At 36.0% G+C, this 22565-nt stretch overlaps 1 protein-coding gene across 4 annotated transcripts in view; it reads left to right on the forward strand.

The window, feature by feature from the left end:
- hook3 (hook microtubule-tethering protein 3) overlaps nucleotides 1–22565 on the forward strand; it is a 64928-nt gene that overhangs the window by 21911 nt on the left and 20452 nt on the right. For 2 of the 4 annotated variants that reach the window (XM_088630323.1, XM_088630325.1), the window contains exons 2-15: nucleotides 1599–1684; nucleotides 3579–3651; nucleotides 4569–4619; nucleotides 6051–6183; nucleotides 7391–7458; nucleotides 7679–7741; nucleotides 8549–8632; nucleotides 9775–9837; nucleotides 14712–14875; nucleotides 16476–16616; nucleotides 17698–17899; nucleotides 19453–19563; nucleotides 21336–21420; nucleotides 22034–22103. In XM_088630323.1, coding sequence (XP_088486449.1) covers nucleotides 1599–1684; nucleotides 3579–3651; nucleotides 4569–4619; nucleotides 6051–6183; nucleotides 7391–7458; nucleotides 7679–7741; nucleotides 8549–8632; nucleotides 9775–9837; nucleotides 14712–14875; nucleotides 16476–16616; nucleotides 17698–17899; nucleotides 19453–19563; nucleotides 21336–21420; nucleotides 22034–22103 — 1394 coding nt within the window. The remainder of the gene's footprint in view (nucleotides 1–1598; nucleotides 1685–3578; nucleotides 3652–4568; nucleotides 4620–6050; nucleotides 6184–7390; nucleotides 7459–7678; nucleotides 7742–8548; nucleotides 8633–9774; nucleotides 9838–14711; nucleotides 14876–16475; nucleotides 16617–17697; nucleotides 17900–19452; nucleotides 19564–21335; nucleotides 21421–22033; nucleotides 22104–22565) is intronic. The other 2 variants (XM_088630324.1, XM_088630326.1) reach the window with 1 other exon arrangement.

Here is a 22565-nt window from a genome sequence, read left to right on the forward strand (position 1 = left end):
CATACTCTGAAACATTATAGTGAAGGTACTGTGCAACATGTGACAAGAAGACAGTGTTCACAAGCTCCATTACAAAATTATTCTAAATATAATTCACATGAGAGCAGTAAGTTGTATAATGTCTGTGCCGTACAATACATGTAGGTAGCCTTACTTTAAACACAACACTTCTAGAGTGACCCTAGTTGTCCTTTACTAAAGAGCAAAGTATTTTATAGTGAGTCAGCAGCTGATCTATTAATTACTGTCACCACTTTAGTGTATCTAATTTGCTTTTATAATAAGTGTAATGATTTTTCATAATTGTCTTCTCTAGCTTGTGGTATATTGCCCTGTTGAGGAAAGAAAAACTTGCAAAGTGCTGTATATTGGAAGATCCAGCATGTCCTAAGACTTTGTAGACCCCTGGTGAAGAGAACTTTTTTTGTTGTTGTTTGGGTACTGCTGATATATTTTTCTGTTTTTGTGTGACAGTTGTACAAAAACATCACAGCTTACGGGTTCTAGTGTTTTTAAATTGGTGGTTTTTTTCTTGGTTATTTTCAAAGCTGTATTTTACTGTAGATGTACACAAGAGCCTACTCTCAAGACACTTGTTACAGTTTTCATTCAAAGAGCACCTAGTGAAGAAAATAGTCAAAGCAGTATATGCTAGGTACAAGCAAATGTTGATGTTTTTCAGAAGCTGACTGCATTTATTTAAGTGGTTTTGTTGTTTTTCCTGAATATAATACAATGTTGTTCATTCTGGCAAAATAGAAAAATCAGAAAATGATTTCCATCTTCACCTCTCTAGCTGATAGAACTTAGCTGACAGAATAAGATACTTGTAGTAATTTAGTCATTTTACTTTGGGCTATCCAGAATAAGATACTACCTTTTGCTTTCATCTGAAGCACTCAAGACCTGTGACAAAGCACTGGTTGTTTTGCTCTTGACAATTTCCTTTTCACTTTTACAGCTGTTCTACTTCGCCGACTATTTGTTGACAGTGCCCCTTTGCCCTGTGCTTGGTTTGTTGGAATCTGAGGGGATATCTGGCACCAGCTACTTATACCTCTACAAAGCAAGAGATATGAATATGTAAAGCAAAAATTCAAACTTAACATTTTGGTGATTAGTTGAAAATAGATATGCGTTTGAATTCTTAAAAAGTATGAGGTGCTCCAACTTTGTCCAGCAACTTTGTACACCCTTAAACACATTTACAGCACTTAAGAAGGCTTATTATGCATTTCCCCCCCTGTCTTTTTCACTAATAAAATTGAATTATCAGTGATATGATAATTACGTGTGCTGTAGTCACTCTTCTCTCTATTCTCTAGACCAGTAGTCACTTCCTAGATTGGTTTCTGTTTCTGGACTATCCAAGACCCTGTCTGTTTTTTCCTTTTGTTATTCTGTGTTCCGGTGTTATTCCTTTCTGAGGCACATTGTAACTACGAATGACGGAAATGATTTCCTTCCTTGGTTCCACACAAAAACCAACTTCAAAACCATGAGGGCCTACACGTGTCTTTTGCATTGTGTTAATTTAATTCCCATGAGATGTACACCAACCTCTTGAATAACTTTCATGTTTTTTCCTGTCCTTTCAGATACAGACATTCGGAGTAGAGGCACCATGTAAAACAGTAGAGGATCTTACAAGTGGGGTTGTAATGGCTCAAGTACTTCAAAAAATGTGAGTACCGTGGCAGCCTTGATGTAATAAGATGGCAGTGTCGACAGTTTCACTTCTGCCTCCTTTGCACTGCCCATTATCAATTGTCTCATTATTTTAAAAGTATGAGAGTTACATTTGCATTATTATGAAGTAAACTGAGAAAAGTGAGCTAATGTTTCAGTAAGGCCTCATCTATTTTTTTTCAGCTGTTTGCCAAACATACACCACTTTACTATTTCCTTACACACCTGCTTCCTCTCAGAAATGACGTGTAGCCAGTTGCAATATACAGTAGATCAGTTTAGGAATATGTTAGAATACAGAGGAGGTAGATAATTGTTTTTTTTTAACATAATAGGACTACAGAATATGGTGGTGTCATGCTGTGTAAGTTTTAAGCCTTTTTGTGAGATTGACAGTGTAGCTGTTTTAAAAAGAAGGCTCAGACGTTGCATCTTCCAACTCCTTTTCTGTCTGGTGTGTGTTGGGGTTAACTTGAATTATGTCACTGCATTAGGAGGAATGAACAGAGAGGTCAAGAGTGACAGAAGTTCTTGGCAGAGGTGAAGAGGGAGGGACTGGCAGCGATCTTGCTAACAGTGTAGCTTTGAACCTACAGTATTACTCTGTAGAATTTATACTTCATTTTACCTAATTCAGTTTATGATTTAATGTTGTATTCCTTGTTAATATAAATTCATATTATATGCATGAAGAGAAATCGACTAATTTTTAGTATGGCATATTTTAATCTTACATGTTATAATTCAGTTGGAAGGGTCGCTTGCTTTTTACACCTATTATTTTTCTGTCTTATTATTTTAGTTATTGTATATATTTTGTTTGTATTTCATTTGCAAAGCTGTAGTAAAAAAGTTTCTCTGTGAAAGTTTGCCACATCTCTGTATATCGAGCTTGTTTTTTCTGTGTGAGAAACAGCTCTTTGAAATCAGTGTATGAAAATATTTCAAGGGACGGTAATGGTACTGTCTTACTATATTAATAATATCCTGTTTCTTGTCAAGTCACTTGCGTTTAATTTTGTACTTGTTTTGTTGTCTCTGTCCATACCTTATTTACACATTTTTGTTATTTTGGTCTCAAGCATACAGTATGTACCACTAGTTAAAATGTCTGAAAAATAGCTGAATGTCAGGAAGCAAAGAAGTGATACAATGATTAATAGTCTCTTAGGCTTTTAATAATGCAAAGTGCGGTGTGACATTCACCTGCTTCTCCTACCATCTTCCTGATATTGAGCTTAAATCAGATTCTTCACCAGGTGTTTTTACTGGGACATTTAATATATGTGGCAGTCAAGAAGGAGATATCATAGCTGAACTGTATACATACAGACTTAAAAAATTCTGATGAGTTTTTAAGGGTAATTTGGAAAGACAACCATGAAGCAGCCTTTCATCTGTCCATGAAAGATATTGTTCCATCTCTGTATTTATGGTCTACAGTTTGCATGTACGTTTCTCTGTGGAGCTGTGGAGGAGTGGTTTCTTGACTGAATAAGTGTGATTACTGCTGTAGCACATCCTTCACATCTTATTTATAGAGGACATAAGAGACAAAAACTGCTTTGCTCTCTTTCAATGTCTAATTCCGATAGGCATTTGTTCATGGTTTTAAATGCTTTTCTTCTTGGTACTGAAAATATCGTTTTTCTGATTTGCTTCCAGACTATCTTGGCAAAGTTTTTTTTTTCAGTCACCATTTTATAAGAATATAAATTTGAGCAGCCCATACTATGCTTTATGAATGGGGTTTGGGGAGTTTCTTTGAGAGGAAATGCATATGCATTTTCACCCAGTAGCATTTAGTGAATCAATGGCACACGCTCACCTTCACCAAGTATTGTTTTGTTGATGATATTTTGTTACATGGACATTTCATTTTTTTGCAGAGATGTGTCATATTTTAATGACAACTGGATAAGCCGAATAAAAACTGAAGTTGGTGATAATTGGAGATTAAAGGTAAGGTATATTTATAATGTTTCTGCACTATTTCAACCTCTGACCTGGGAGAAAGGTTTTCACTTAACCAGATTATAAAATGTAGGCAGAGTTCTGTGTTTCATGAGCACGTGGAAATCTATTCTGCTTTTTCATGAACCATTTTAATGTTTTTGTTTTCCCCAGTTAAATTGTTTAATTTTCATCTAGTTCATTTCAGATTTAGTTTTACATTTTCATCCAATTAATGATGGCACCATAAGTTTAAACAGACATATGCTCCAGTAATTACTCTTGACACTAAATGTATGAATGTTACTGAAGTTGGTTACACAGGAGATCAGTCTTTTTATGGTATTGCATTTTGACTGTTCAGTGCACTAGTCACTGTCTGTTGCTCAAAAAATTTGAATTCTTGTCTCAACATACAGGAAATAAGCCTGTTACTTTTAGAACAGAGTTCATTAAGAGTATAAAAACATACAGTATTGTAGCATTCCACAATAAATTCCTGAAAATGTTCTAGTGGAAAAGAATTTGTAGCTCAAAGTGCACATTTGATTTTCACCCTCCTGACTGTCTTCTTCTAACTGAAACCTTCTCCTTTTCCAGCAGTGTAGCACAGACAGAATTATTGATTGCCTTGCCCTTTTTGCACTGTATGGGTTACTCCAGGGCAGAAGGGTATCTTTATTGGCAGCTGGGTTCTCAGCATGTGTTTATTGATGGCAGACCACATGGGTTTATGAAAACCTCTCTTAGGGAATAGATTAATAGAGTACAAAACATCTTTGTAACTCCTTTCCCATGTGCAACATAACTTTCAGTTATATTCAGACATAAGCATTTTGACAAGCCCTAGGACAGGTACTGTGAAAAACTGGCTATCATAAAGATCTCTTATTGAAATCCTAATGAAATTGCTTTTTTTCTTGTAGGTTAGCAATTTAAAGAAAATTCTGAAAGGCATTCTGGATTACAATCATGAGGTGAGAAAAAAACAGTGTTTTCTTAATACAAACTGAGAAGAAAGTTTGCTTCATTTGAATGAAAAGTGTGTAAAATATATTTATTAATATACCTACGTTAAATTGTAATTAATGACAAGACAGGGAAATTATTATAATTGGTTAGAATTATTTATTATTAGCTATATTAATTGTAATTATTATGTATGATTATGATAAAGCAATTTGTATAATTGAGTTAAATCTATGTTCAGTGATGGGTGCCAATATTTGAGAGCCCTCACTGGTAGGAATTGTAATGTTTCCTTCAGGATGAGCTGAAATATTTTGAAAAGCAAATCTGGCATTTTGATTATTATCATTAAACTTCACTAAACTTACTTGTTCATCTTATAACTTAGTCAGTTTGCATCAAGGGTGAGTGCTTGAGGCTTCTGTCTGTCTGTAATTCGACAGAGGCATGGCTTTTCCTGAGATGAAGTAAGAAGATCACTTTATTGGCCATATACAATTTCTTCCATTAGGAATTTGCCTTTTTGCGTACCCCAGCTGGCTCTCCATGAGACACACAGGCACATAGACAGGGAGAGAGAAGCTGGGGGTCAGAGCGCAGGGTCAGCCATTTATACGGCGCCCCTGGAGCACTTGGGGTTAAGGGCCTTGCTCAGGGGCCCATCGGAGTAGGATTCCTCTGCCGTCAACCTTCCAGCCACAGGCGCAGATCCTTAGCCACAGAGCCACCACTCCCCCCGTAATGGAAGCAGCTGTGAATAATGTCAGAAAATTCCGCCCCTGCAAAGAATGCAAACTGACGTCTTGAAAGTGGGTGTGCTGTACAAGAACTTTCTGAACGCAGTCAGTGAAGAGAAGAAAATACAGGTGTGGCTGTAGCAGTTCACTTGCATCACTTGACACTCCGGATTTTTTCAAAATTGCCCTCCTTGTTCTTTAAGCATATTTTTGGACATGTCCACAGTAAAAAGACTGCACGACATGTCACTAGTTTCACTGTGTGTTAAAGAGTATCAAGTATAGCGTTTGATTTTGTATTGTGTTAAAGGTGTTGGTGTGCCATTGGTGACAAAGTGCAGAAATGTACCGAAGTGATTTGAATTTCTCCTATAGTTTAAAAGACCTGAATTAGAACACCTAGATTACAAAAACATTCAGAATTGTACCAAAAACGTATATATACATATATTTTTTTGGAATTTCAGTGAATAGTGATTGCCCTGCATTATATCAATGATATTAATGACACAAGAAGCTCGGTTTCCTGAAACCATTGAAGCATTAATGTAGATCATCTACTAATCTTGTGCGGCTTGAAAATTGTTGTCCCGGTCATTGTTTGTTGATGCTTGTATTATCTCCGGTCTACAACACCCATCAAATCGTTGCTGCCTGTATTTCGCCCAGTCATGTTCATGGAGTCCCTTCCTCTCTCCTCAGGTCCTTGGCCAGCAGATCAATGACTTCACCCTGCCTGATGTCAACCTGGTGGGGGAGCACTCCGACGCAGCAGAGCTCGGGAGGATGCTTCAGCTCATCCTGGGCTGTGCTGTCAACTGTGAGCAGAAACAAGGTGGGGGGGCGACTGTGCTCTTGGAGCCTAAATTCAGCAGGTTTCCAAAGTAGTTTGAGGGTCACTGCACTAGGAATGCATTGCATGACTAGATGCAGCACTCGTTCCCTCATTTGTTCAGCAGTGCTAATTGGGAAGTAAAGCAAGCAGTAGTTACTGTTAGATTACATATTTCCGTGACTAAACTAGATCTTCACGTTGACAAATTAAACTATGTCCACTATGATCTTGAGCAGTCCCTCTTTTTGTTTTTTACTCGTAGTCATACGTTTCTTTTTGTTTAGTACTAAAAAACTCAATTATTCATATTCATAGCTTACCTTTAAAGAAACCAGAGGCTGACAGTAGGACATCAAAGAAGCTTCATGAAGTTGGCCTCCCTACAAGCAGCAGAACCAATCAAGCCCACCACATTCATGAGTGCTGCGTTTGTGCTGACTTCGTTTGAGATATAGTGCCGTAGTTTTTCAGAGGGGTGACATCACAGCCCCCTTCAGTGGCGCCAGGGAACCAAATTGGTGTGATTCGTTAGTGCCCCCTTTGTGCTGCATCAGGCAAAAACGCAGCACTAACGAAACTTAATTAGAAGGCCTACACCTGTAACGGTAAAAGATAAATAGCGATAAAGGATTTATAAAAATAAACTAAAACAATTGTTGAATTCCATGATCAAATTCTGTATCTTGGCACAGTTGATATGGGCTGTAGGACGTTCTAGAAATTCAATATTTATCATATTCATGGCTACCTCAAAAAAACGAAACCGGACTGACTCCCCTAAACCTCCCCAAACCTAGATTAGGATTCTAGGTTCTAGGTTTGCTGATTTGTGAAGTTTCAAAGTGTGTAACACTAAAAATCAAAGAAGAATTAGTTGCATTTCTTACCTAATATGTTTTACATTTTGAAGGTGGCTCTTTCATTAATGAATGCAGTTGTCCATTATTGCAGTGTTAGAGACCTTTTGAGTAGATAAGATGTTCAAGTGATGTGGAGCTAGATACTGTAGATGGATCATTTACCGTAATTCTGTGTGATTATTAGCTTCAGATATTTTCACCATTCGTCAAGGATGTTTTCACATTTAATTAAAAAAATAATCTGAATTCTAAATGAAAAGGGGAATTAAATCTTTTCTATTTTGTTGCTCCAATATGTCCATTGAATCCATGGGTTTAGTCACTGACTGTATGTGTGTGTTACACAGAATACATTCAGACAATAATGATGATGGAGGAGTCCGTACAACACGTCGTCATGACAGCAATCCAGGAGGTAATCTGTTAAAATGACTGAATTTTTTGCAAATTTAAGTTGAGAGTTTAGAAAATATGCTCAAATTAGTTTGACATTTTTCCTTTTTAACATTTTTATTTAACTGATAGCTGAAAGTTTTAACAGGAAAACATAGAATCCCAACTGAAATGTGATTATCCTGAAAGTAGAATTTAATTAATGGTATAACATTTTAAAAATTTACACTTATTTTTTTTAGCTGATGAGCAAAGAGACCCCAGTTTCCCCTGGAAACGACACCTATGTGGATCTGGACAGACAGGTAAACAGGTGCTAGAGATGGTTATCAAGAGGTTTGGTATATTGTGCTCAGGTAGACTAAAATTGTTACCTTGAAAGCTCTGGTCTAAAAGGAGCAAATGTACAATATGTAGAATTCTGTTTTCCTAGGAACAAGTAATAGGTTTATTCCATGCTGAAAAAGGAAGAAAGAAAACAACGTTTTGGCCGTGGAGCCTTCTTCAGGTGTGTCCAGGCTCCACTGCCGAAATGTTGTGTTTTCTTTCTTCCTTTTTCAGCATGGAATAAACCTATTACTTGTTCCTTTGCAGCCTACGCATGCTGATGCAGCTACCCCCCTACCCAAACTATTCTGTTTTCATAGATTATTAAAATTCAACCAGTGAATATAAAAATCTGATTGTATAATTTAAGAAGAATTCTCATTAAACAAAATATTTAATACTTATTATTTTGTGTATCACCAAAAACATTGATAGTGTTATTTTTAAAATGATTGAAATGTACAACAAAATATTTTTTTTCTTAAATATTAAACAGATAATGTGAACATTATTAAAATAAAAATATATAATATAACAATAAAGTATATAAATTATTATAGCTAATGAGCAGTAAAAGTATGTATTCACACTACTTTGGCTGTTTTTTTGGTTTTGTTTTTTTATTTGGAGTTTTTGGAGTCCTTTTCATTCATTATGATCAAAATAATGGGTTTATACAGTGGACTGTGATAACAGAATTTTGCCCGTTCCAAAGAAGTAGCTGGTTCCTAAAATAACTGTCAGTCTAATGTAAAATCATGTGTCTTTTTATGTGTTCACTTTAGCTCAAGAAAACAATGGAGGAGCTCAGTGATGCTTTAGCTGCGAAAGAAGAAATTGCCCAAAGGTGTCACGAGCTGGACATGCAGGTGGGCTTAAATGAACAACAAACAATTTTTTTAACAGGGATTTGTAATCTTTTTTTTTTGTAATGTTCTTCTTAATTTCAACACTTTACAGGCATTTCATATTAATGAATGTAGAATTATACTGATATTAAAAGTGCGTGTTGATAAATTGTATTTACTTCTGTAATTACCTTTCCTCTAAAATCCATTGAGTTAAATAATTCAGCCTTTTTTCTTATGTCCCGGAAATCATTACTTTTTGTGCTTTTAATTACTTTTCATTGCCATGTTACAGGGTTTCCATGCATCTTTGAAAAAGTTTCAGATCTTGACAGTGGTGATTCAATAAGCAGTTGGTAAAATGAATTAGTACATTTTTAATTTTGTTTACTTCAGGGTAGCTCCATTTCAGAAAGACAGCAGGTTTGCTTTGGCTAAATGGAAAGCTAGGGTCTTACTTTCATAAAACCTACAATGTGTAGAGCTGCTCTGACATGATCAAATCCTAGATTGTAGGCAAGTTTAGCAGCTGTTTGCAGTGAAGTTATCTAAAAGAAATGACAGAGCAGACATGAGGGGTTCCTCTTGCTCTGTATGTGGGCAGTCACTGTGCCCTTCCTCTGATGTTGCCCACAAATGATATTGCATGCCTGTGTCTCCTCTAATTGCAGTCTTTTCATGCTTATTCCAAGGTTGTTTTTCAAACAACACAATGGGTGTTTACCTTGGGGATCTAATTAAAATATCACTGTAAAAAATGGTCGTCTTTAAATCTCTTGAATTCATAGTTATTCTCAATTCTCCAAACCATGGGATCTTTTTAGACTGAACATTATTTCTAGTTTTTGTAAAGCAAATGGAAAATGAACAGTTTTCAACTATTCTTGAAATTCAGAATTATAATGCCTCTATTGCAGTAACTCGGAAGACATGGATATGGACGTTAACGCTGCAGTTAAATTTTAACATTAATCTTAATATACAGGAAGTGTGAAAATAAATGCAAGAGAAGTTGTTGTAATGACTGTTAGATTGTATTTTTCAAGATGTCATGGAAACCCTGCTGTATCCTGTAATCTTTTTCTAATTTGTGCTTCGTTTTTGTTTTCTTTTTTTGTTTTGTTTCCTTTTCTTTAACCTCTTCACTCTGCCTCGCTTTGAAGGCATACCTTGTTCAAGAGGAGCGAGATAGACTGAGGTTAGAGTGTAATGAACTAGACGAAAGGGTAAATCCGCTTTTTCTTCTATCTTTGTTTTGGGCTCAGAAAGCACTGGATTTGCAGCCTGCTCTAACAGCATCCCTGGGAAATCCAGACTCTTGGTTGTGTGTGCGCGTCAGCTGTCCTGTCACAATGCGTTCTGTACTGTCACAGTGCTCAAAACTAATACCCTCCCTCTTTAACCTCACAGGATGCAATAACAGAAGAAACAATAAATGCCTTGAAGAGCTGGCATTAAGCCAGAAGTGAGGCTTGGATGTTGAAGCAGGCAGGTAGTTAGTTAACCGTGGTATTTATAAGAGATAACTTGTAGAGACTAGATAAGCAAGGTTACCACTTAGTTCTGCTATTGTTGTTTTTTGTCGCTTAACGAGTTAACTGTTGAAAAGCTAGTTAGCATACTTGAGTGGGTGGTTTCTCAAGTGTGGGTGCCAGCTTGGCAGAATTTGGTATGTTACTTCTGACCCTTATAGAGGTTTAGCCTTATAATAAACAGTTGCTTTGCGTTTGTAAATGAGACAGTTTTGCCCTTAAAACCTGTTCTGGTAATATTTATTAAGTATGATGTTTGTGTTCAAGAACTATCATGGATAAACAGCTTTTCTAGTTGTTAGAACTCAGTAATGCTACTGTATTTGAGAAACAGTTGTAGTTGTATTTTAAAACTGAATGGAGTTTATGAATCTTATGAAAAGCACTTTTTAGCTCTACTTGGAGTGTAAACATAAGTGTTCTTTAATCCATGATTTGTCTTTTGTCTTTTAAGATTCAGTGGTTATATTTTAATGCTTATAATTGATCTTTCATTTCACACATAAAACACATGGGTATGTTTATGGAAACTGACCTATTCACAACAAATAGAGTAGTTTATTAAACCATTGTTGGTTGTGCATTTTGATATATTTACCATCTTTACTGCTGTAGTTGAATATAAAAGAGGAGCAAATGTCTGCTGCATAATGGATTTATATTTTAGTTTAATGTTTGTGTAGTATGTGGACATTAATTCTGCTTTGTAAATATAAGGATGACATAAAGTTTGAGTCACGCCTTTCTTAAATTGAGATTTTGTAAGTAAAAAATGTAAACTTTTGAAAAGCTGCCACATAAGTGCATGATTGTGCTCTCCTCATGCTTATGCAAGCTTTGCGACACTGAAGTCATAGCTTAAAGCATTGGGTATGTAGAACACTGCATGCAGTGGGAGGATGGCATTCCATGTCTTTAGACTTTAAAATGAAATCTTGGCAGTTTATATAAAAAATGTAAAAGAAACAGTCAAATTTGATTTAGTAGAAATGTTTATGGATTACAGTTTAGAATAGAATTTCCAGAGGTTTGGCAGGCTTTTACTAAAAACTAATTGAGATAATACTAATTGAGCCTAGTAAGAGCTCACATTGGTGGATTTCAGTTTTCCTTGCCTATGTCAGTATAAGTCAACTTGGAGCACAAATCGCATTGATCTCATTTTTTGAGTGACTAAAATAGAGTGAAGTATATTTCAAAATTGCATGGATAGCAAGTTTAAAGCAAATGGTTTTTATTTGATAAATGTGGACTAGGTAAATACAACCAATCTGCAAAGACATACTTTTATTTAATGTGAACATATTCTCACTTGTACGACCAATTTATACAGCCAGGCATTAACTGGTGCAATCTGAGTGAAGTGCCTTGCTCAAGGGTCCAACAGCAGGGTCTAATCCAGGTTTGAACCCAAAGCCATCTGGTCAGGTGTCCCGGGCCCTTATCAGTTCTCTGTGCTCCTGCCAGCTGAGAAAAGGCATCAATAGAATCAATGCATGACTGTACTTCAGAAACAGGGTAACAAGATGCTCAGGAAAAAGATCCTTCTTAAAGCTTAAAATTATTGACCTAAAAGGTTTAGCCTTTGAATGACCTGACTTGTTTTTGTTTGTGTTAAAAGAACGAATAAGTGCTTATACAGTATATTGTAGAAATGCTTCCTTTGATAGAAAATTATCTTGAGAATGTTTTCACTATTGTGGTACTATTCACAGACAATGGGTCTAGACACCCATGTGCAGTGTACGAATGTTAAATATTCAGAAGTTATTTGGTTGTCAAGTGTTATAACATAAAATGATCAGTTGTATGCATTTCCCAAGGATGATGGGGATATATTTATAGAATAGTGATTCGGCTTCAATGACTCGCAAATTCAATAAGAAGAAATGTGGTAAAAATCAGGATTTTTGTAAAATCAGGAGTATGCGCCTAGAATGTAGTAGAGATTCATTTATTTAATGGCAAACAATTCACATCTGGCTCTTTGGGATACAGACTGGCCAGTGTCCACATCTGTTCTGCTCTTTCGACACTCAGACTTTCAGTACACACAATTTGTATAAAACTTAATCAAAGTATATGCTATGAAATGCCACTGTAGCATGCACTCTACTGTAGCTGAATAGAAAATAACATACGTCTGCATGGCTACTTTTAAAGTTGCTCTAATGTTTGGGGAACGCAAGAGAATTAGTTCACTGTCACTGAAGGGTTAAGACCATTGTCGAAAAACTGTTCAAGGCAGATCATTGCCTGAAGTTCAATGGGGCCAAATTATTTAAGTTAAAATTTTAGAAAATAATTTGTAACACCTACTGACTTAGGTTTGGACATATTTGTGAATGCTAAGGATTTACATAGCAGTGAATCCTAAAGCTGTTTTAAAGCTCTGTAAATGGACTTTTACTGTGTACCTTGTTTTTATTGTGTCCACCAGAGAAAATGGGGTAAATATATCCTACATATTTGCAGTCGGGGAAAAAATGTTGGTTGTAACAGCTGTTATTTTGAATGGCCTCTTCTCATTTGTAGCCATTCTGTAGCTGAATATTTTAAGGTTTTTTGACCGTTTTTAAGAAATAAGTTTAGTTTTCTTAGATGACTTATGAAGAGGGATGTAGTCTGTAGAAATAGAAGGAATAGCAGGTAACAGTCGTTGTAAGTAACTACAGGAAGTACTTTTAAAGTCACTAACGAGGGCACATCTTTGCTCAAAGGGTTTTAAGGATATGGTTTGCGTACTGCGCCATGTTGTTGGCTGATACCTGAAAAAACTGGACGAGTTCCTTGCATGAATCAGTTTCAAGTCAAGTTGGGCTGAAGGGCCTCCCTTTTGTTTGTGACCATTTTTATGTTCTACATCGATTAGCTTTGGGTTAAGAAAAAATCAGTGTAATTTGCATTTGAGTGTTGGCTGAGGGATTCTCACTGAGGAGCATACAAGCTGTAAAAGGAGGGGGCACATCCCATGTGCTGTGTAACCTGCTTAGACGACCTGTGGTAGATCCTTAGGAGCAGCGTTGTGTCTTGAAAATATAGCTTTATTCTGAAACAAGCTTTCATTTCCCATATAGGCAGTAACTTTTATGTGGTCAAAGTAAATCTCCTGAATTTCATTAACATGTAGGAGTTTGGCAAGTATATATTAGTTTGTTTTTGTTTTCATGTGGACTACATTTGCCAAAAGAAAGAAAAATGGTTTTAATTTGGCTTAATTGTAAATGATGAAAGTCCTCGATTTATTTAGGCATTCATTCTGTCTCACTCGGAAAAGATTTAAATCTTATGTATTAAAAATTAAGGAGTGGTAAGCTTAAGACATGCAGAAAAAAAAATTGGATTGTTTTGTATGTGCATGATCAAGAACATTATCTTCCATTAATTAGTGTGTGTTTATACATGGGCAGAATATGAAGTTTGTTTATGGGTACTGAACTGCTTATTATATATGTTTAAATTAAAACAAAAAATAGTATAAATAAAAAATGAGCTTTTAATTTGGATTTAGACCAGAATAACAGCAGTTTGTTCCAAAGCTATTCTTTTAAAGCAAAGGAAGCCTTATTCAGGAACATTTCACAAATAGTCACAGCGTTATGTAAGTAACATAGACATTTGCATGTTATATACATCAGACTTAAAATCTTATAGCCAAATGATATGGAGAAGAAATTTATGAAGCTGTATAGAGGAGGTGTCATGCAGTACAAAAATAAGTATTTTAAGACTAACAACTTTTAAGGCGGCATCACTGATTTCCCTAGAAATTCCCTCCTAAACTACCATGTGTGCTGTTTTTTGCTTTAGTCCTGAAATTGGGAATGCTTTAAGGTTTGAATCCACTCCTCCCACAAATAATAAGATGCATGTTCCAATAAGTTGATACTAAAACACTTTGTCACTTTTGTTCAATTGTTTTTATCATTATATTCATCTCATTTTATTTTTAAGGCAGAAACCAGCCAAGTAGCAATGAACAGTTGTTCATTTGACTGTTGTGTGACCCTTTATTATTTGTAAAACTTTTGAGTTTGTCTGCTTAGTTTAATATTACCATAAGCTTTATATTTCAACATTTCCCTCAGAACTACTGTATCTGTGCCAGTCTGATTGAAGTACTTAGCAGATTTCCTTCAATGGACAGACATAAATTTAACTGCCAGTGAAAGATGATTTTATTTTTAAATGCATTTTGTTAAATGATGTGTTTAATGTCTCATTAAACAGCAATTGTCCAACAGAGTCCTACTGAATTATTTCAATTTATGTATTTAGTTAATTTGTTCATTACATGGTTGGGGTTGTTCCTCTTCAATAGCCCTAACATCATATTGGTTTGCATTTTAATCCAGTTCATACAGTACAATCAGTGTGGCATAGAATACCCTTTTGTCTTAACATGCTAAAATTCCTTTGTTTTAAGGAAAATAAAATAATGTTTGGCATTATATTTCCAGTATTTGAAACCTAATGTAGCTTTTTTTTTTGACAGTGCTGATTGCGGTCTGCACGATTCCTTCTTCATAAAATTGTATAAGTGGTTCTGTTCTTTTTTGTTCATGCAGGTGGCAGGACTTCAGGAGGAGAAAAGTAGTTTGCTAGCAGAAAACCAGGTTCTTATGGAACGACTGAACCAGTCGGACTCCATCGAAGACCCCAACAGCCCCGCAGGAAGGAGACATCTACATCTCCAAACCCAATTGGAACAGCTCCAAGAAGAAACCTTTAGGTACGCAGGTGTACAGTATCAGTATGTACAGAAAGGTGCGATTTTAGTACACTGTGTTTCTTTGAGTTACTGATTTGTCATGAGGAGCCAGCTGAAATATCCTTGGTAACTGAGCGCACTAAACTGGTGAGCAGTATGTGATGCATGTGCCACAGAGCCAGTTTATGTTCCCGGCACAGGCAGGTTACTTTCATACCTGGAGATATTCAAAAGAAAAAAAAAGTCACTAATGTATTCGTGTTGATTTCCCTCGCTTTATTGAAGTTACCTCTGCTCATCAGATTGAAATGTCTGGGGCTCCTCAGAGTCCTACAGCACTGGCATCATTTCCTGATTATCGTCTGTACTTCAGTGGGGAAATACAGGATATGGGGGACTGAGGTTGTGGGACCCTTGTCTCCTCTCAGTCTGTTTCTCTCACATGCATTACAGATATGTACTTAGACACTGTTAATGTTGCACTTGCCAATCTGTCCTGCTTGTCAGTGCTGGAATACAGTTTAAAATCCACATGGAAGTCGGAAAGTGTTGGGTTCTAATCTAGGATTATTATAAAGATGTGTGAAACTGAATTTTTTATATTGCGCTACTTGAAATGTGACCTGGTTTTGGCTCTAAATCATCTAAATGTGTTTTTTTTTTTATTATTGACTGCTGCGTTACCTATGAATAGTGTACTTTAGCTGTTTCTCCTTATCAGGGTTGAACAAAGTTGTGACATCTTTAATGCATTGTTAAAATGAAACCAGCTGTAGCGCATTCCTGTAAATTATGGAAGTGTCACTTGACCCATTGCAGTCTCAGCAAAATCTGTTATTGAACTTCCCCTTTGCCATAGGCCCTGTTAACTTAATTTGGCATTTAGACAGATTAAGCACTGTAAATGCAATTAATGAACTTTGTAATTGCGATTGCTTCTGATCCAGTAATTAATATTGGAAGAATATGACAGCTGTGTGCCAAGACTGAATCTTGATGCTGTGTCATGAGTATCAGTCATCACCCTGTTCTCCTTCCCACTGAGAGCTGGTGTGTGGTGAGTGTACTGGTGCAACATGGCTGCTCTCATACATGGTGCCACAAACTTGAGACCTGCACACATTCTCTCCCGATTTGCATCCCCGTGCTTTTAGTCTTTTACGCCTGCATGGAATTAAACATCTCAATTTGGGTTAATTGCCAGCATTCTTCTGTGGGACTCCATTAGTACATTTAAGTGCTTTTTGTGCTTTTTACATTTTACTTTTTAGCATTCTTGGATATAGCTGAAGACATATTGAACTGTTCTTATCTGAAGTAACCTATCAGCTGTTGGTCTCAGCTGTTGTTTGACAGGAAAATAAGGCTGAGAAACAAGGAATCTGTAGAAGTCTTATCACCCATGCCTCTATGTCCACTACTTCCCTGTTAATTTATTAACCGTACTGTTTCAATCTGTGAATCTTTCCAGTGTTTTTGTCTTAGATCGGAAGTAAGTGTAGGTTTGTGCAAGTTGTGCCTCTTCCTTTCCATTTTCAAATAATAAAAATATAAAAGTCGTTATAATTGGGACAATAACAAAAATTCAAATAAGTATTTGAAAGTTGTCCTGGACTTGCAGGTTAGAGGCAGCCAAAGATGATTATAGAATACGCTGTGAAGAACTGGAGAAAGAAATCTTGGAACTGCGAGGGCAAAATGAGGAGTTGACCTCTCTTGCAGATGAAGCACAGTCTTTAAAGGATGAAATGGATGTTCTTAGGTAAGATCAAACTGTTCAATGTTTATATTATGATATAGTGATGCAAATCATCTAGAACATTATAATAACTCAAGGTAAACTAACAAAGAAGTGCCAAAGAAGGCTCTGCTGCCAAAATGTGGTTTCTCATTTCTACTTCTCAACATGGAATTAACCTTTACTTGTTGTGCCAATGTGCCCTGACCTCCCCTTAAAGAAGGAAGAGTACTGAGTGAAGAGCAGAAATAGTGGAAAAATGTTGATTCAGACATTTGCCCAGGAGTACAGTATGTAGCTTTGAGAAATTGTTGCAATCCACAGCTTTTTTTTTAAAAATCTTCCATTAACACTTAAATTCCATATTCTTAACTGTCGTCTTATTGTAAAGACGGGTAACTATGATCATTTCATAGTGAAATGTGTTTTAACAAGAGTCTTTCACTAAAATCTGAAAATCTGAGTACTTTTTCTTGAAGGGGAACTGCAAAGCATATTTGGGGTTAGAGAGAATCGCCATTGATGCATGCATTTCAAACACAAACCTCCAGTTTACATCACAAAACATGCTAAATTTCCAAGTTTTACACAGCACCTTGTTCTGTGATTCAGAACGATGCAACGAATCTTCCGACCATGTGTTTCGCCCTTATTACATTGTAAGAAAAAAAACTAATAATCTAATATTGCTTTCCATTTAACGATGGTTTTGCTGACAAATACTACTAACTTGTTAGCTCTCCATGCAGATCACGTTGGAACATTTCTGCAGTGAAACGTCTGCTGCACAACCTAGACTTATTTGCTTGTACATAACATTAGGCATTAAGGTGACTAGTGAGCAGGAAGGCCGCATCATGTAACAGTTTGTGAGAATTTGAGTGCGAGTTTGCAACAACGTGACGACTAACAGTACTTTCACAAAGGTCACAAATCTGTGATTAATTAGAAATGTGTCACTTTTTTCTATAACGTCAATGAATTTATTTTGTTACCGAGATTTAACAACCGGTCTGAGAAATTGGGACTGCAGCTCCCCTTTAATAAGCTTCGGTGTTCAGATTGTTGAGCACTAACACTGGCCTGCTCTCTGGTCTGCACTCAGACATTCCTCCGACAAAGTGGCCAAGCTGGAGGGGATGGTGGAGTCGTATAAGAAAAAGCTCGAGGACCTGGGAGACCTGCGGAGGCAAGTGAAGCTGATGGAGGAGAAGAACACACTGTACATGCAGAACACTGTTGCCCTAGAGGAAGAGCTGAGGAAAGCGAATGCATCCCGCGGCCAGCTGGAGACCTACAAGAGACAGGTACCATACCATAACCACGTTGTCTCTCTGTAATGATATGAAGAAAATAATTGATTCCGAATATATATTCGTAATATATAATATACGGCCTGGCAAAGTAGCAGTTTTAAAAGTGGTAGTTTTAAAATTATGGTATTTCAGATTGAGAACACAATTTTCTGATGTGGTCTGCTCAGACAGCAAAGAGAATAGACACAAGGATTGTATAGGACTTTAGAAGCCTAACACATTCGCAGTCTTACCACTTCTGTAAATGCTAGCATAATGCTTTGTTGTTTTTTTGTTTCAGAGTGAGCATAGTTTAATGTTTTTTGTAAAGATATACAGTTGTTTTTGAACATATAACCAGTGTTAGAATTTCATTTTATATTTGTAAAATTCCAAAATTAAATATTTAATATTTAAATATTAAATAAGTTAGCCTTAGAGTCAATCGGTGTTCTTACTGTTTGAAAATCAAAAATGATCTTAATAAATTCAACTTCTAGTTAGAAGACACTATACCAGTTTCTTCAGTAATGATGTAAGAAGCAGCAGAAGAAGAACATGATTTGTAGCTTTTGACGTCTAAACTAATAAATGTTTTCCCTGAGTCAGACTTACAGAGTACATAGTCTGAACTTCTATCTCTGTGATTTCAACACTCAGATCTCTTTACAGGCAAAATGTGACATTTATGTGCTATTTCTGTGCCGGCTGTGCATCTCATATTAAACTTTGGATGCAGCAATATTTTTGCAGTTAATCTTTAACAAGATTTGTGAAGTTATATTTCTAGGTTCTGCTCAACCACTGCATTAATCAAATTGTTTGTGCATTGATTGAATACAATTTAAGTTTTGCAAAAATAAAAAACCTGGGGTTTATTTTTTAATGTAGGCTAAATTGTGAAACTCATTTACGTTACATAAGTTTTTTCCAAAGCTCTGCAACACAGTGGTTTGCCTCCATGATATTAACAGGTGTGCTTCATCTATGAGAAAAATAAAAACAAAAATGAATAAACTGTCTCTTAAAAATGTTTCCTGTTGCTAAAAGTGTACATTTTCCTGACAGCAATGTGCATATTTTGAAAATTTACGTTTTGGTTAAAAAAGGTTTTCTTTTTCAATTTTTTCTGTATCAGCTCATCAGAGTTTATTAAATAGTAGAAGTTCTCATAAAGGAAAATGCAAGTCATTTGAGTTCTATACAATTGTAATTTTTTGGATGCTTCATTGCTTTGGAAGCTTTACAATACAGTACATTCATGCATACCTGGGCTAATATACAGAGTGTTCACAGTAAAATACCAGTAGAGTATATCCAATTTTCCAATGCTTCAACAAGAAAATACTTGAAAACTAAAGATATTTCAGTATATGCTTTAGTTAGGTAGGCCAATGGGGACATGTGACAAAGAGGGGAAAAAAACGTTCATGTTATGCCATGCTTTCCTATAATACAAATCCGTTCCGGAACTCGAGGGAGAGATGGGCAAGATTGAGTGAAAGTTCATTCAGTTCATTTGAATGGAATGGCAATGTTTGACTCCCTTTGCCTTCTTCCTACAGGTGGTAGAGCTCCAGAACAGGCTGTCCGAGGAGTCAAAGAAAGCCGACAAGATGGAGTTTGAGTACAAAAGATTGAAAGAAAAAGTGGATTCACTCCAAAAAGAAAAAGATGTAATGCTTATATATTTGTATTTAATTCATAATCTTTTATACATTATCCATATAGGTATTACTGTGGAAAATAATTTTGGTGTCTAAACAATTTTGGTTCATACATGTTCTAAAGAATACCGGTTTTAATCCGTTTCAGAATTTGTTTTTACACATGCAAATGCATCTTCACAATTGTACACAGTTGTTGAAATTGTACAAGTCATAGTTAATTCAATATGCAGAATGTGGTCAAATAGTGACGTGCCCTATAATTTGCTAGCAGTGCGATTCCTTTTCATATTAAAATGATAATAACATTTGAATGATTTTGATGTTTTGGTTGTTACTCAGTAATTTTGATGGGAGTCATACATCCTGTCAGACTTTTTAATTCGTTAATAGCTCTCATGAATAAACAAAGGGAACAAACAAACTTGCTTTTTAAAGCCATCTTTCAGCTTATGTAATTATATTGCATGTTTCTATCCCTGGCACTGTTGACTTCCATACGTGTATTGCAGAAAATATATTTAGCTATACAGGAATTTTACAGATTCCATCACATCCATCATCTACTTTCTTTTAATAAGGATGTTAGACAAGGTTTTAGTCTTGTTTTTTTTTTTAAGCAGGGGGAGCAATTGGACAATATCTGAAACATACTCTTTTTATTTTACTATGAGAAAGTCTGTTATGTTGTTTTCTTTTCCCTTGATTAATTGTCGTTATTGTGTATCACCAGTTTAATTGCATTGTTTACTATGTAGTTTAACATTACATTTTCCCAGAATTCTTGCAGAGGGCTGTAAAAGACATGCTTTGAAATTAACCTGGACATATAACAGCCAATTTGAACTTTTTTGTACCCTGACCACAGTTTTATGTTTATTAACTAGGGATTTAGATCAATGCCTTACGTTGAAATGTGAGGGTATCCAATAGTTCTACATTTTCCATGGTTTGTGAATCAGTGAGTGCCCAATCTTATGTAAAAGTCTTCTGTATTAGTTTTTTGTACAGAAATATAACAAAAGAGATGGTCATCTGGCATTTTGTTTTGGAAGACTTGTGGCAGTATTTGTCCTAGTTTCTCTCCTTCTTTTATGTCAAGCTCACAGTGTACCCTTGTCCCCCCTAAACATCAGAATGCTCAGCTGTAATCTGATTGTGGCCAGCCTTGAGTGATCTTGTAGCACTGGAAATCAACAAACATATCTTATCTGCCCTTCTGACAATAAGCTTTTTACACCCAACGAACCTATGTTAATCCTGATGAGAAGTACAACATCAAGTTCTCAGTGTCCAGTTCAATCTCAAGTACAGCCTGGTCCTATTAGGTCCCTGCTCTATACAAGTAACATTATAGAGCAAGAAGATACATCTCTAAAGAAGGAAAGCTTGTTTATTGCTCAGTGCAGGTTACTTTTCTTCTCAAAAACAGGAAAATAAATTATAATAAATGAAAGGACAGAATGTATTTTCCTTAACTCTTGTAGATAGGGTAAATATGGCACACCTATGATCCTGACCAAAACTCTTGGCTTGCTTGGGATTAGATGCCAAGAAATGCTTGTCAGATCCCGTGATAGTAAATTATGTACAGTGAAGCATGAGGGGTTGCTGTAGGACAAAGATAAAGACATACAAATTTCAGAGAGGAAAAAGGAAATTGGGAGTCAGAAGTTAATATGACCAGTGGTGGATGTTAAATGCAACAGTTGTTTCTATCCTTGATCATCAGCTGTGAGGTTTTGGTCCATTTTGAATATGTGGCTTTCTTGTGCTCCTAGCGTTTGCGAACAGAGAGAGATTCTCTAAAGGAGACTATTGAGGAGATACGATGTGTACAAGCACAAGAGGGCCAACTCACAAGAGGTGAGATAATCAATAGATAATCAATATTTGATTGAATAATTTAACCTGTACTAAAGGTTCTTATCTAAAATGTAATACAAGCAACATTTGAAGAACATAAATTGATGAAACGTGAAACTGCTTAATATCCTTAATTAAGGACATTATATATATAAATAAAACTAACTTATGTTTATATAAAACATAATTCATATATATATATAGTGTGATAAATATATAACCCTTTTTATATATAAAACAACTTTTTATTTTTCACTATATATAATGATAGGACATTCTGTGTGTTTGTTCTATAAAATACAGCCCCGATTAAGAGAGGCACTCTTTTTGGACACTTATATATATATATGGAGTCGCAAAAAGAACTTATCACTAGTAACTGCTACAAATTTATAGTTATTGGGGAAATTACAATCCCCATTTGTTGACTCCCCACTGACATTTTATTGAACAGACAAGACCTTGTTCATCACGTTGATTAACACTTGTCATCAAGTAGCAGGTGGGGCCATTGTTAGAAGCAATACAGACTGCACATCTGTGTGTTGCAGATGCGTCCTTGTGGTATTCTTTCCTATTCCTCTTGTAAAACCTAAATTTTTCATTGCTACAGGACTCGTGCCACTAGGCAGCAATGAAGCTTCTGACTGCTTGGCAGCAGAAATTGTTACTCCTGAAATTCGGTAAGCGAAAGAAATGCATCAGGCTTTCAAACTAATGTTTACCATTCTTCAAAATTATTAGCTGCAGAACCCCTAGCCCCATGAGTCTTATTTCTGTTAACCATGTTTGTTCTGGGTTTTGTTTTTGATTTCTTCTTTTTTTCTTTGAAAACCATGTGCTCATTAGAACAGAGGACTGTAGTAGTGTCCAGGTTACATAATACAGAAGAGGAACCACAGCACTGTGACTAGATTTCCAGTTGTTCCAAGGTGCATCAGCTGAGGTTCAGATGGTTTGCATTATCATTTTGCTATTCATTGTTGCCTGCCAAAACATGTGGAGATGGAAACGAAAAAGAAGTTTTTTTTCTTACGTATACAATGTGTTGCGGTGGTATTTTTTTTCTCATGTCTGTTAACTCTTTAGGTATAGTATTTACCCTCAGCAGCATGATCAGATTACACCCAGTCTGATTTCACTGC

This window comes from Lepisosteus platostomus, chromosome 4, assembly GCF_059453375.1.
Source record: "Lepisosteus platostomus isolate fLepPlt1 chromosome 4, fLepPlt1.hap1, whole genome shotgun sequence".
NCBI classification, from domain to species: Eukaryota; Metazoa; Chordata; class Actinopteri; order Semionotiformes; family Lepisosteidae; genus Lepisosteus; species Lepisosteus platostomus.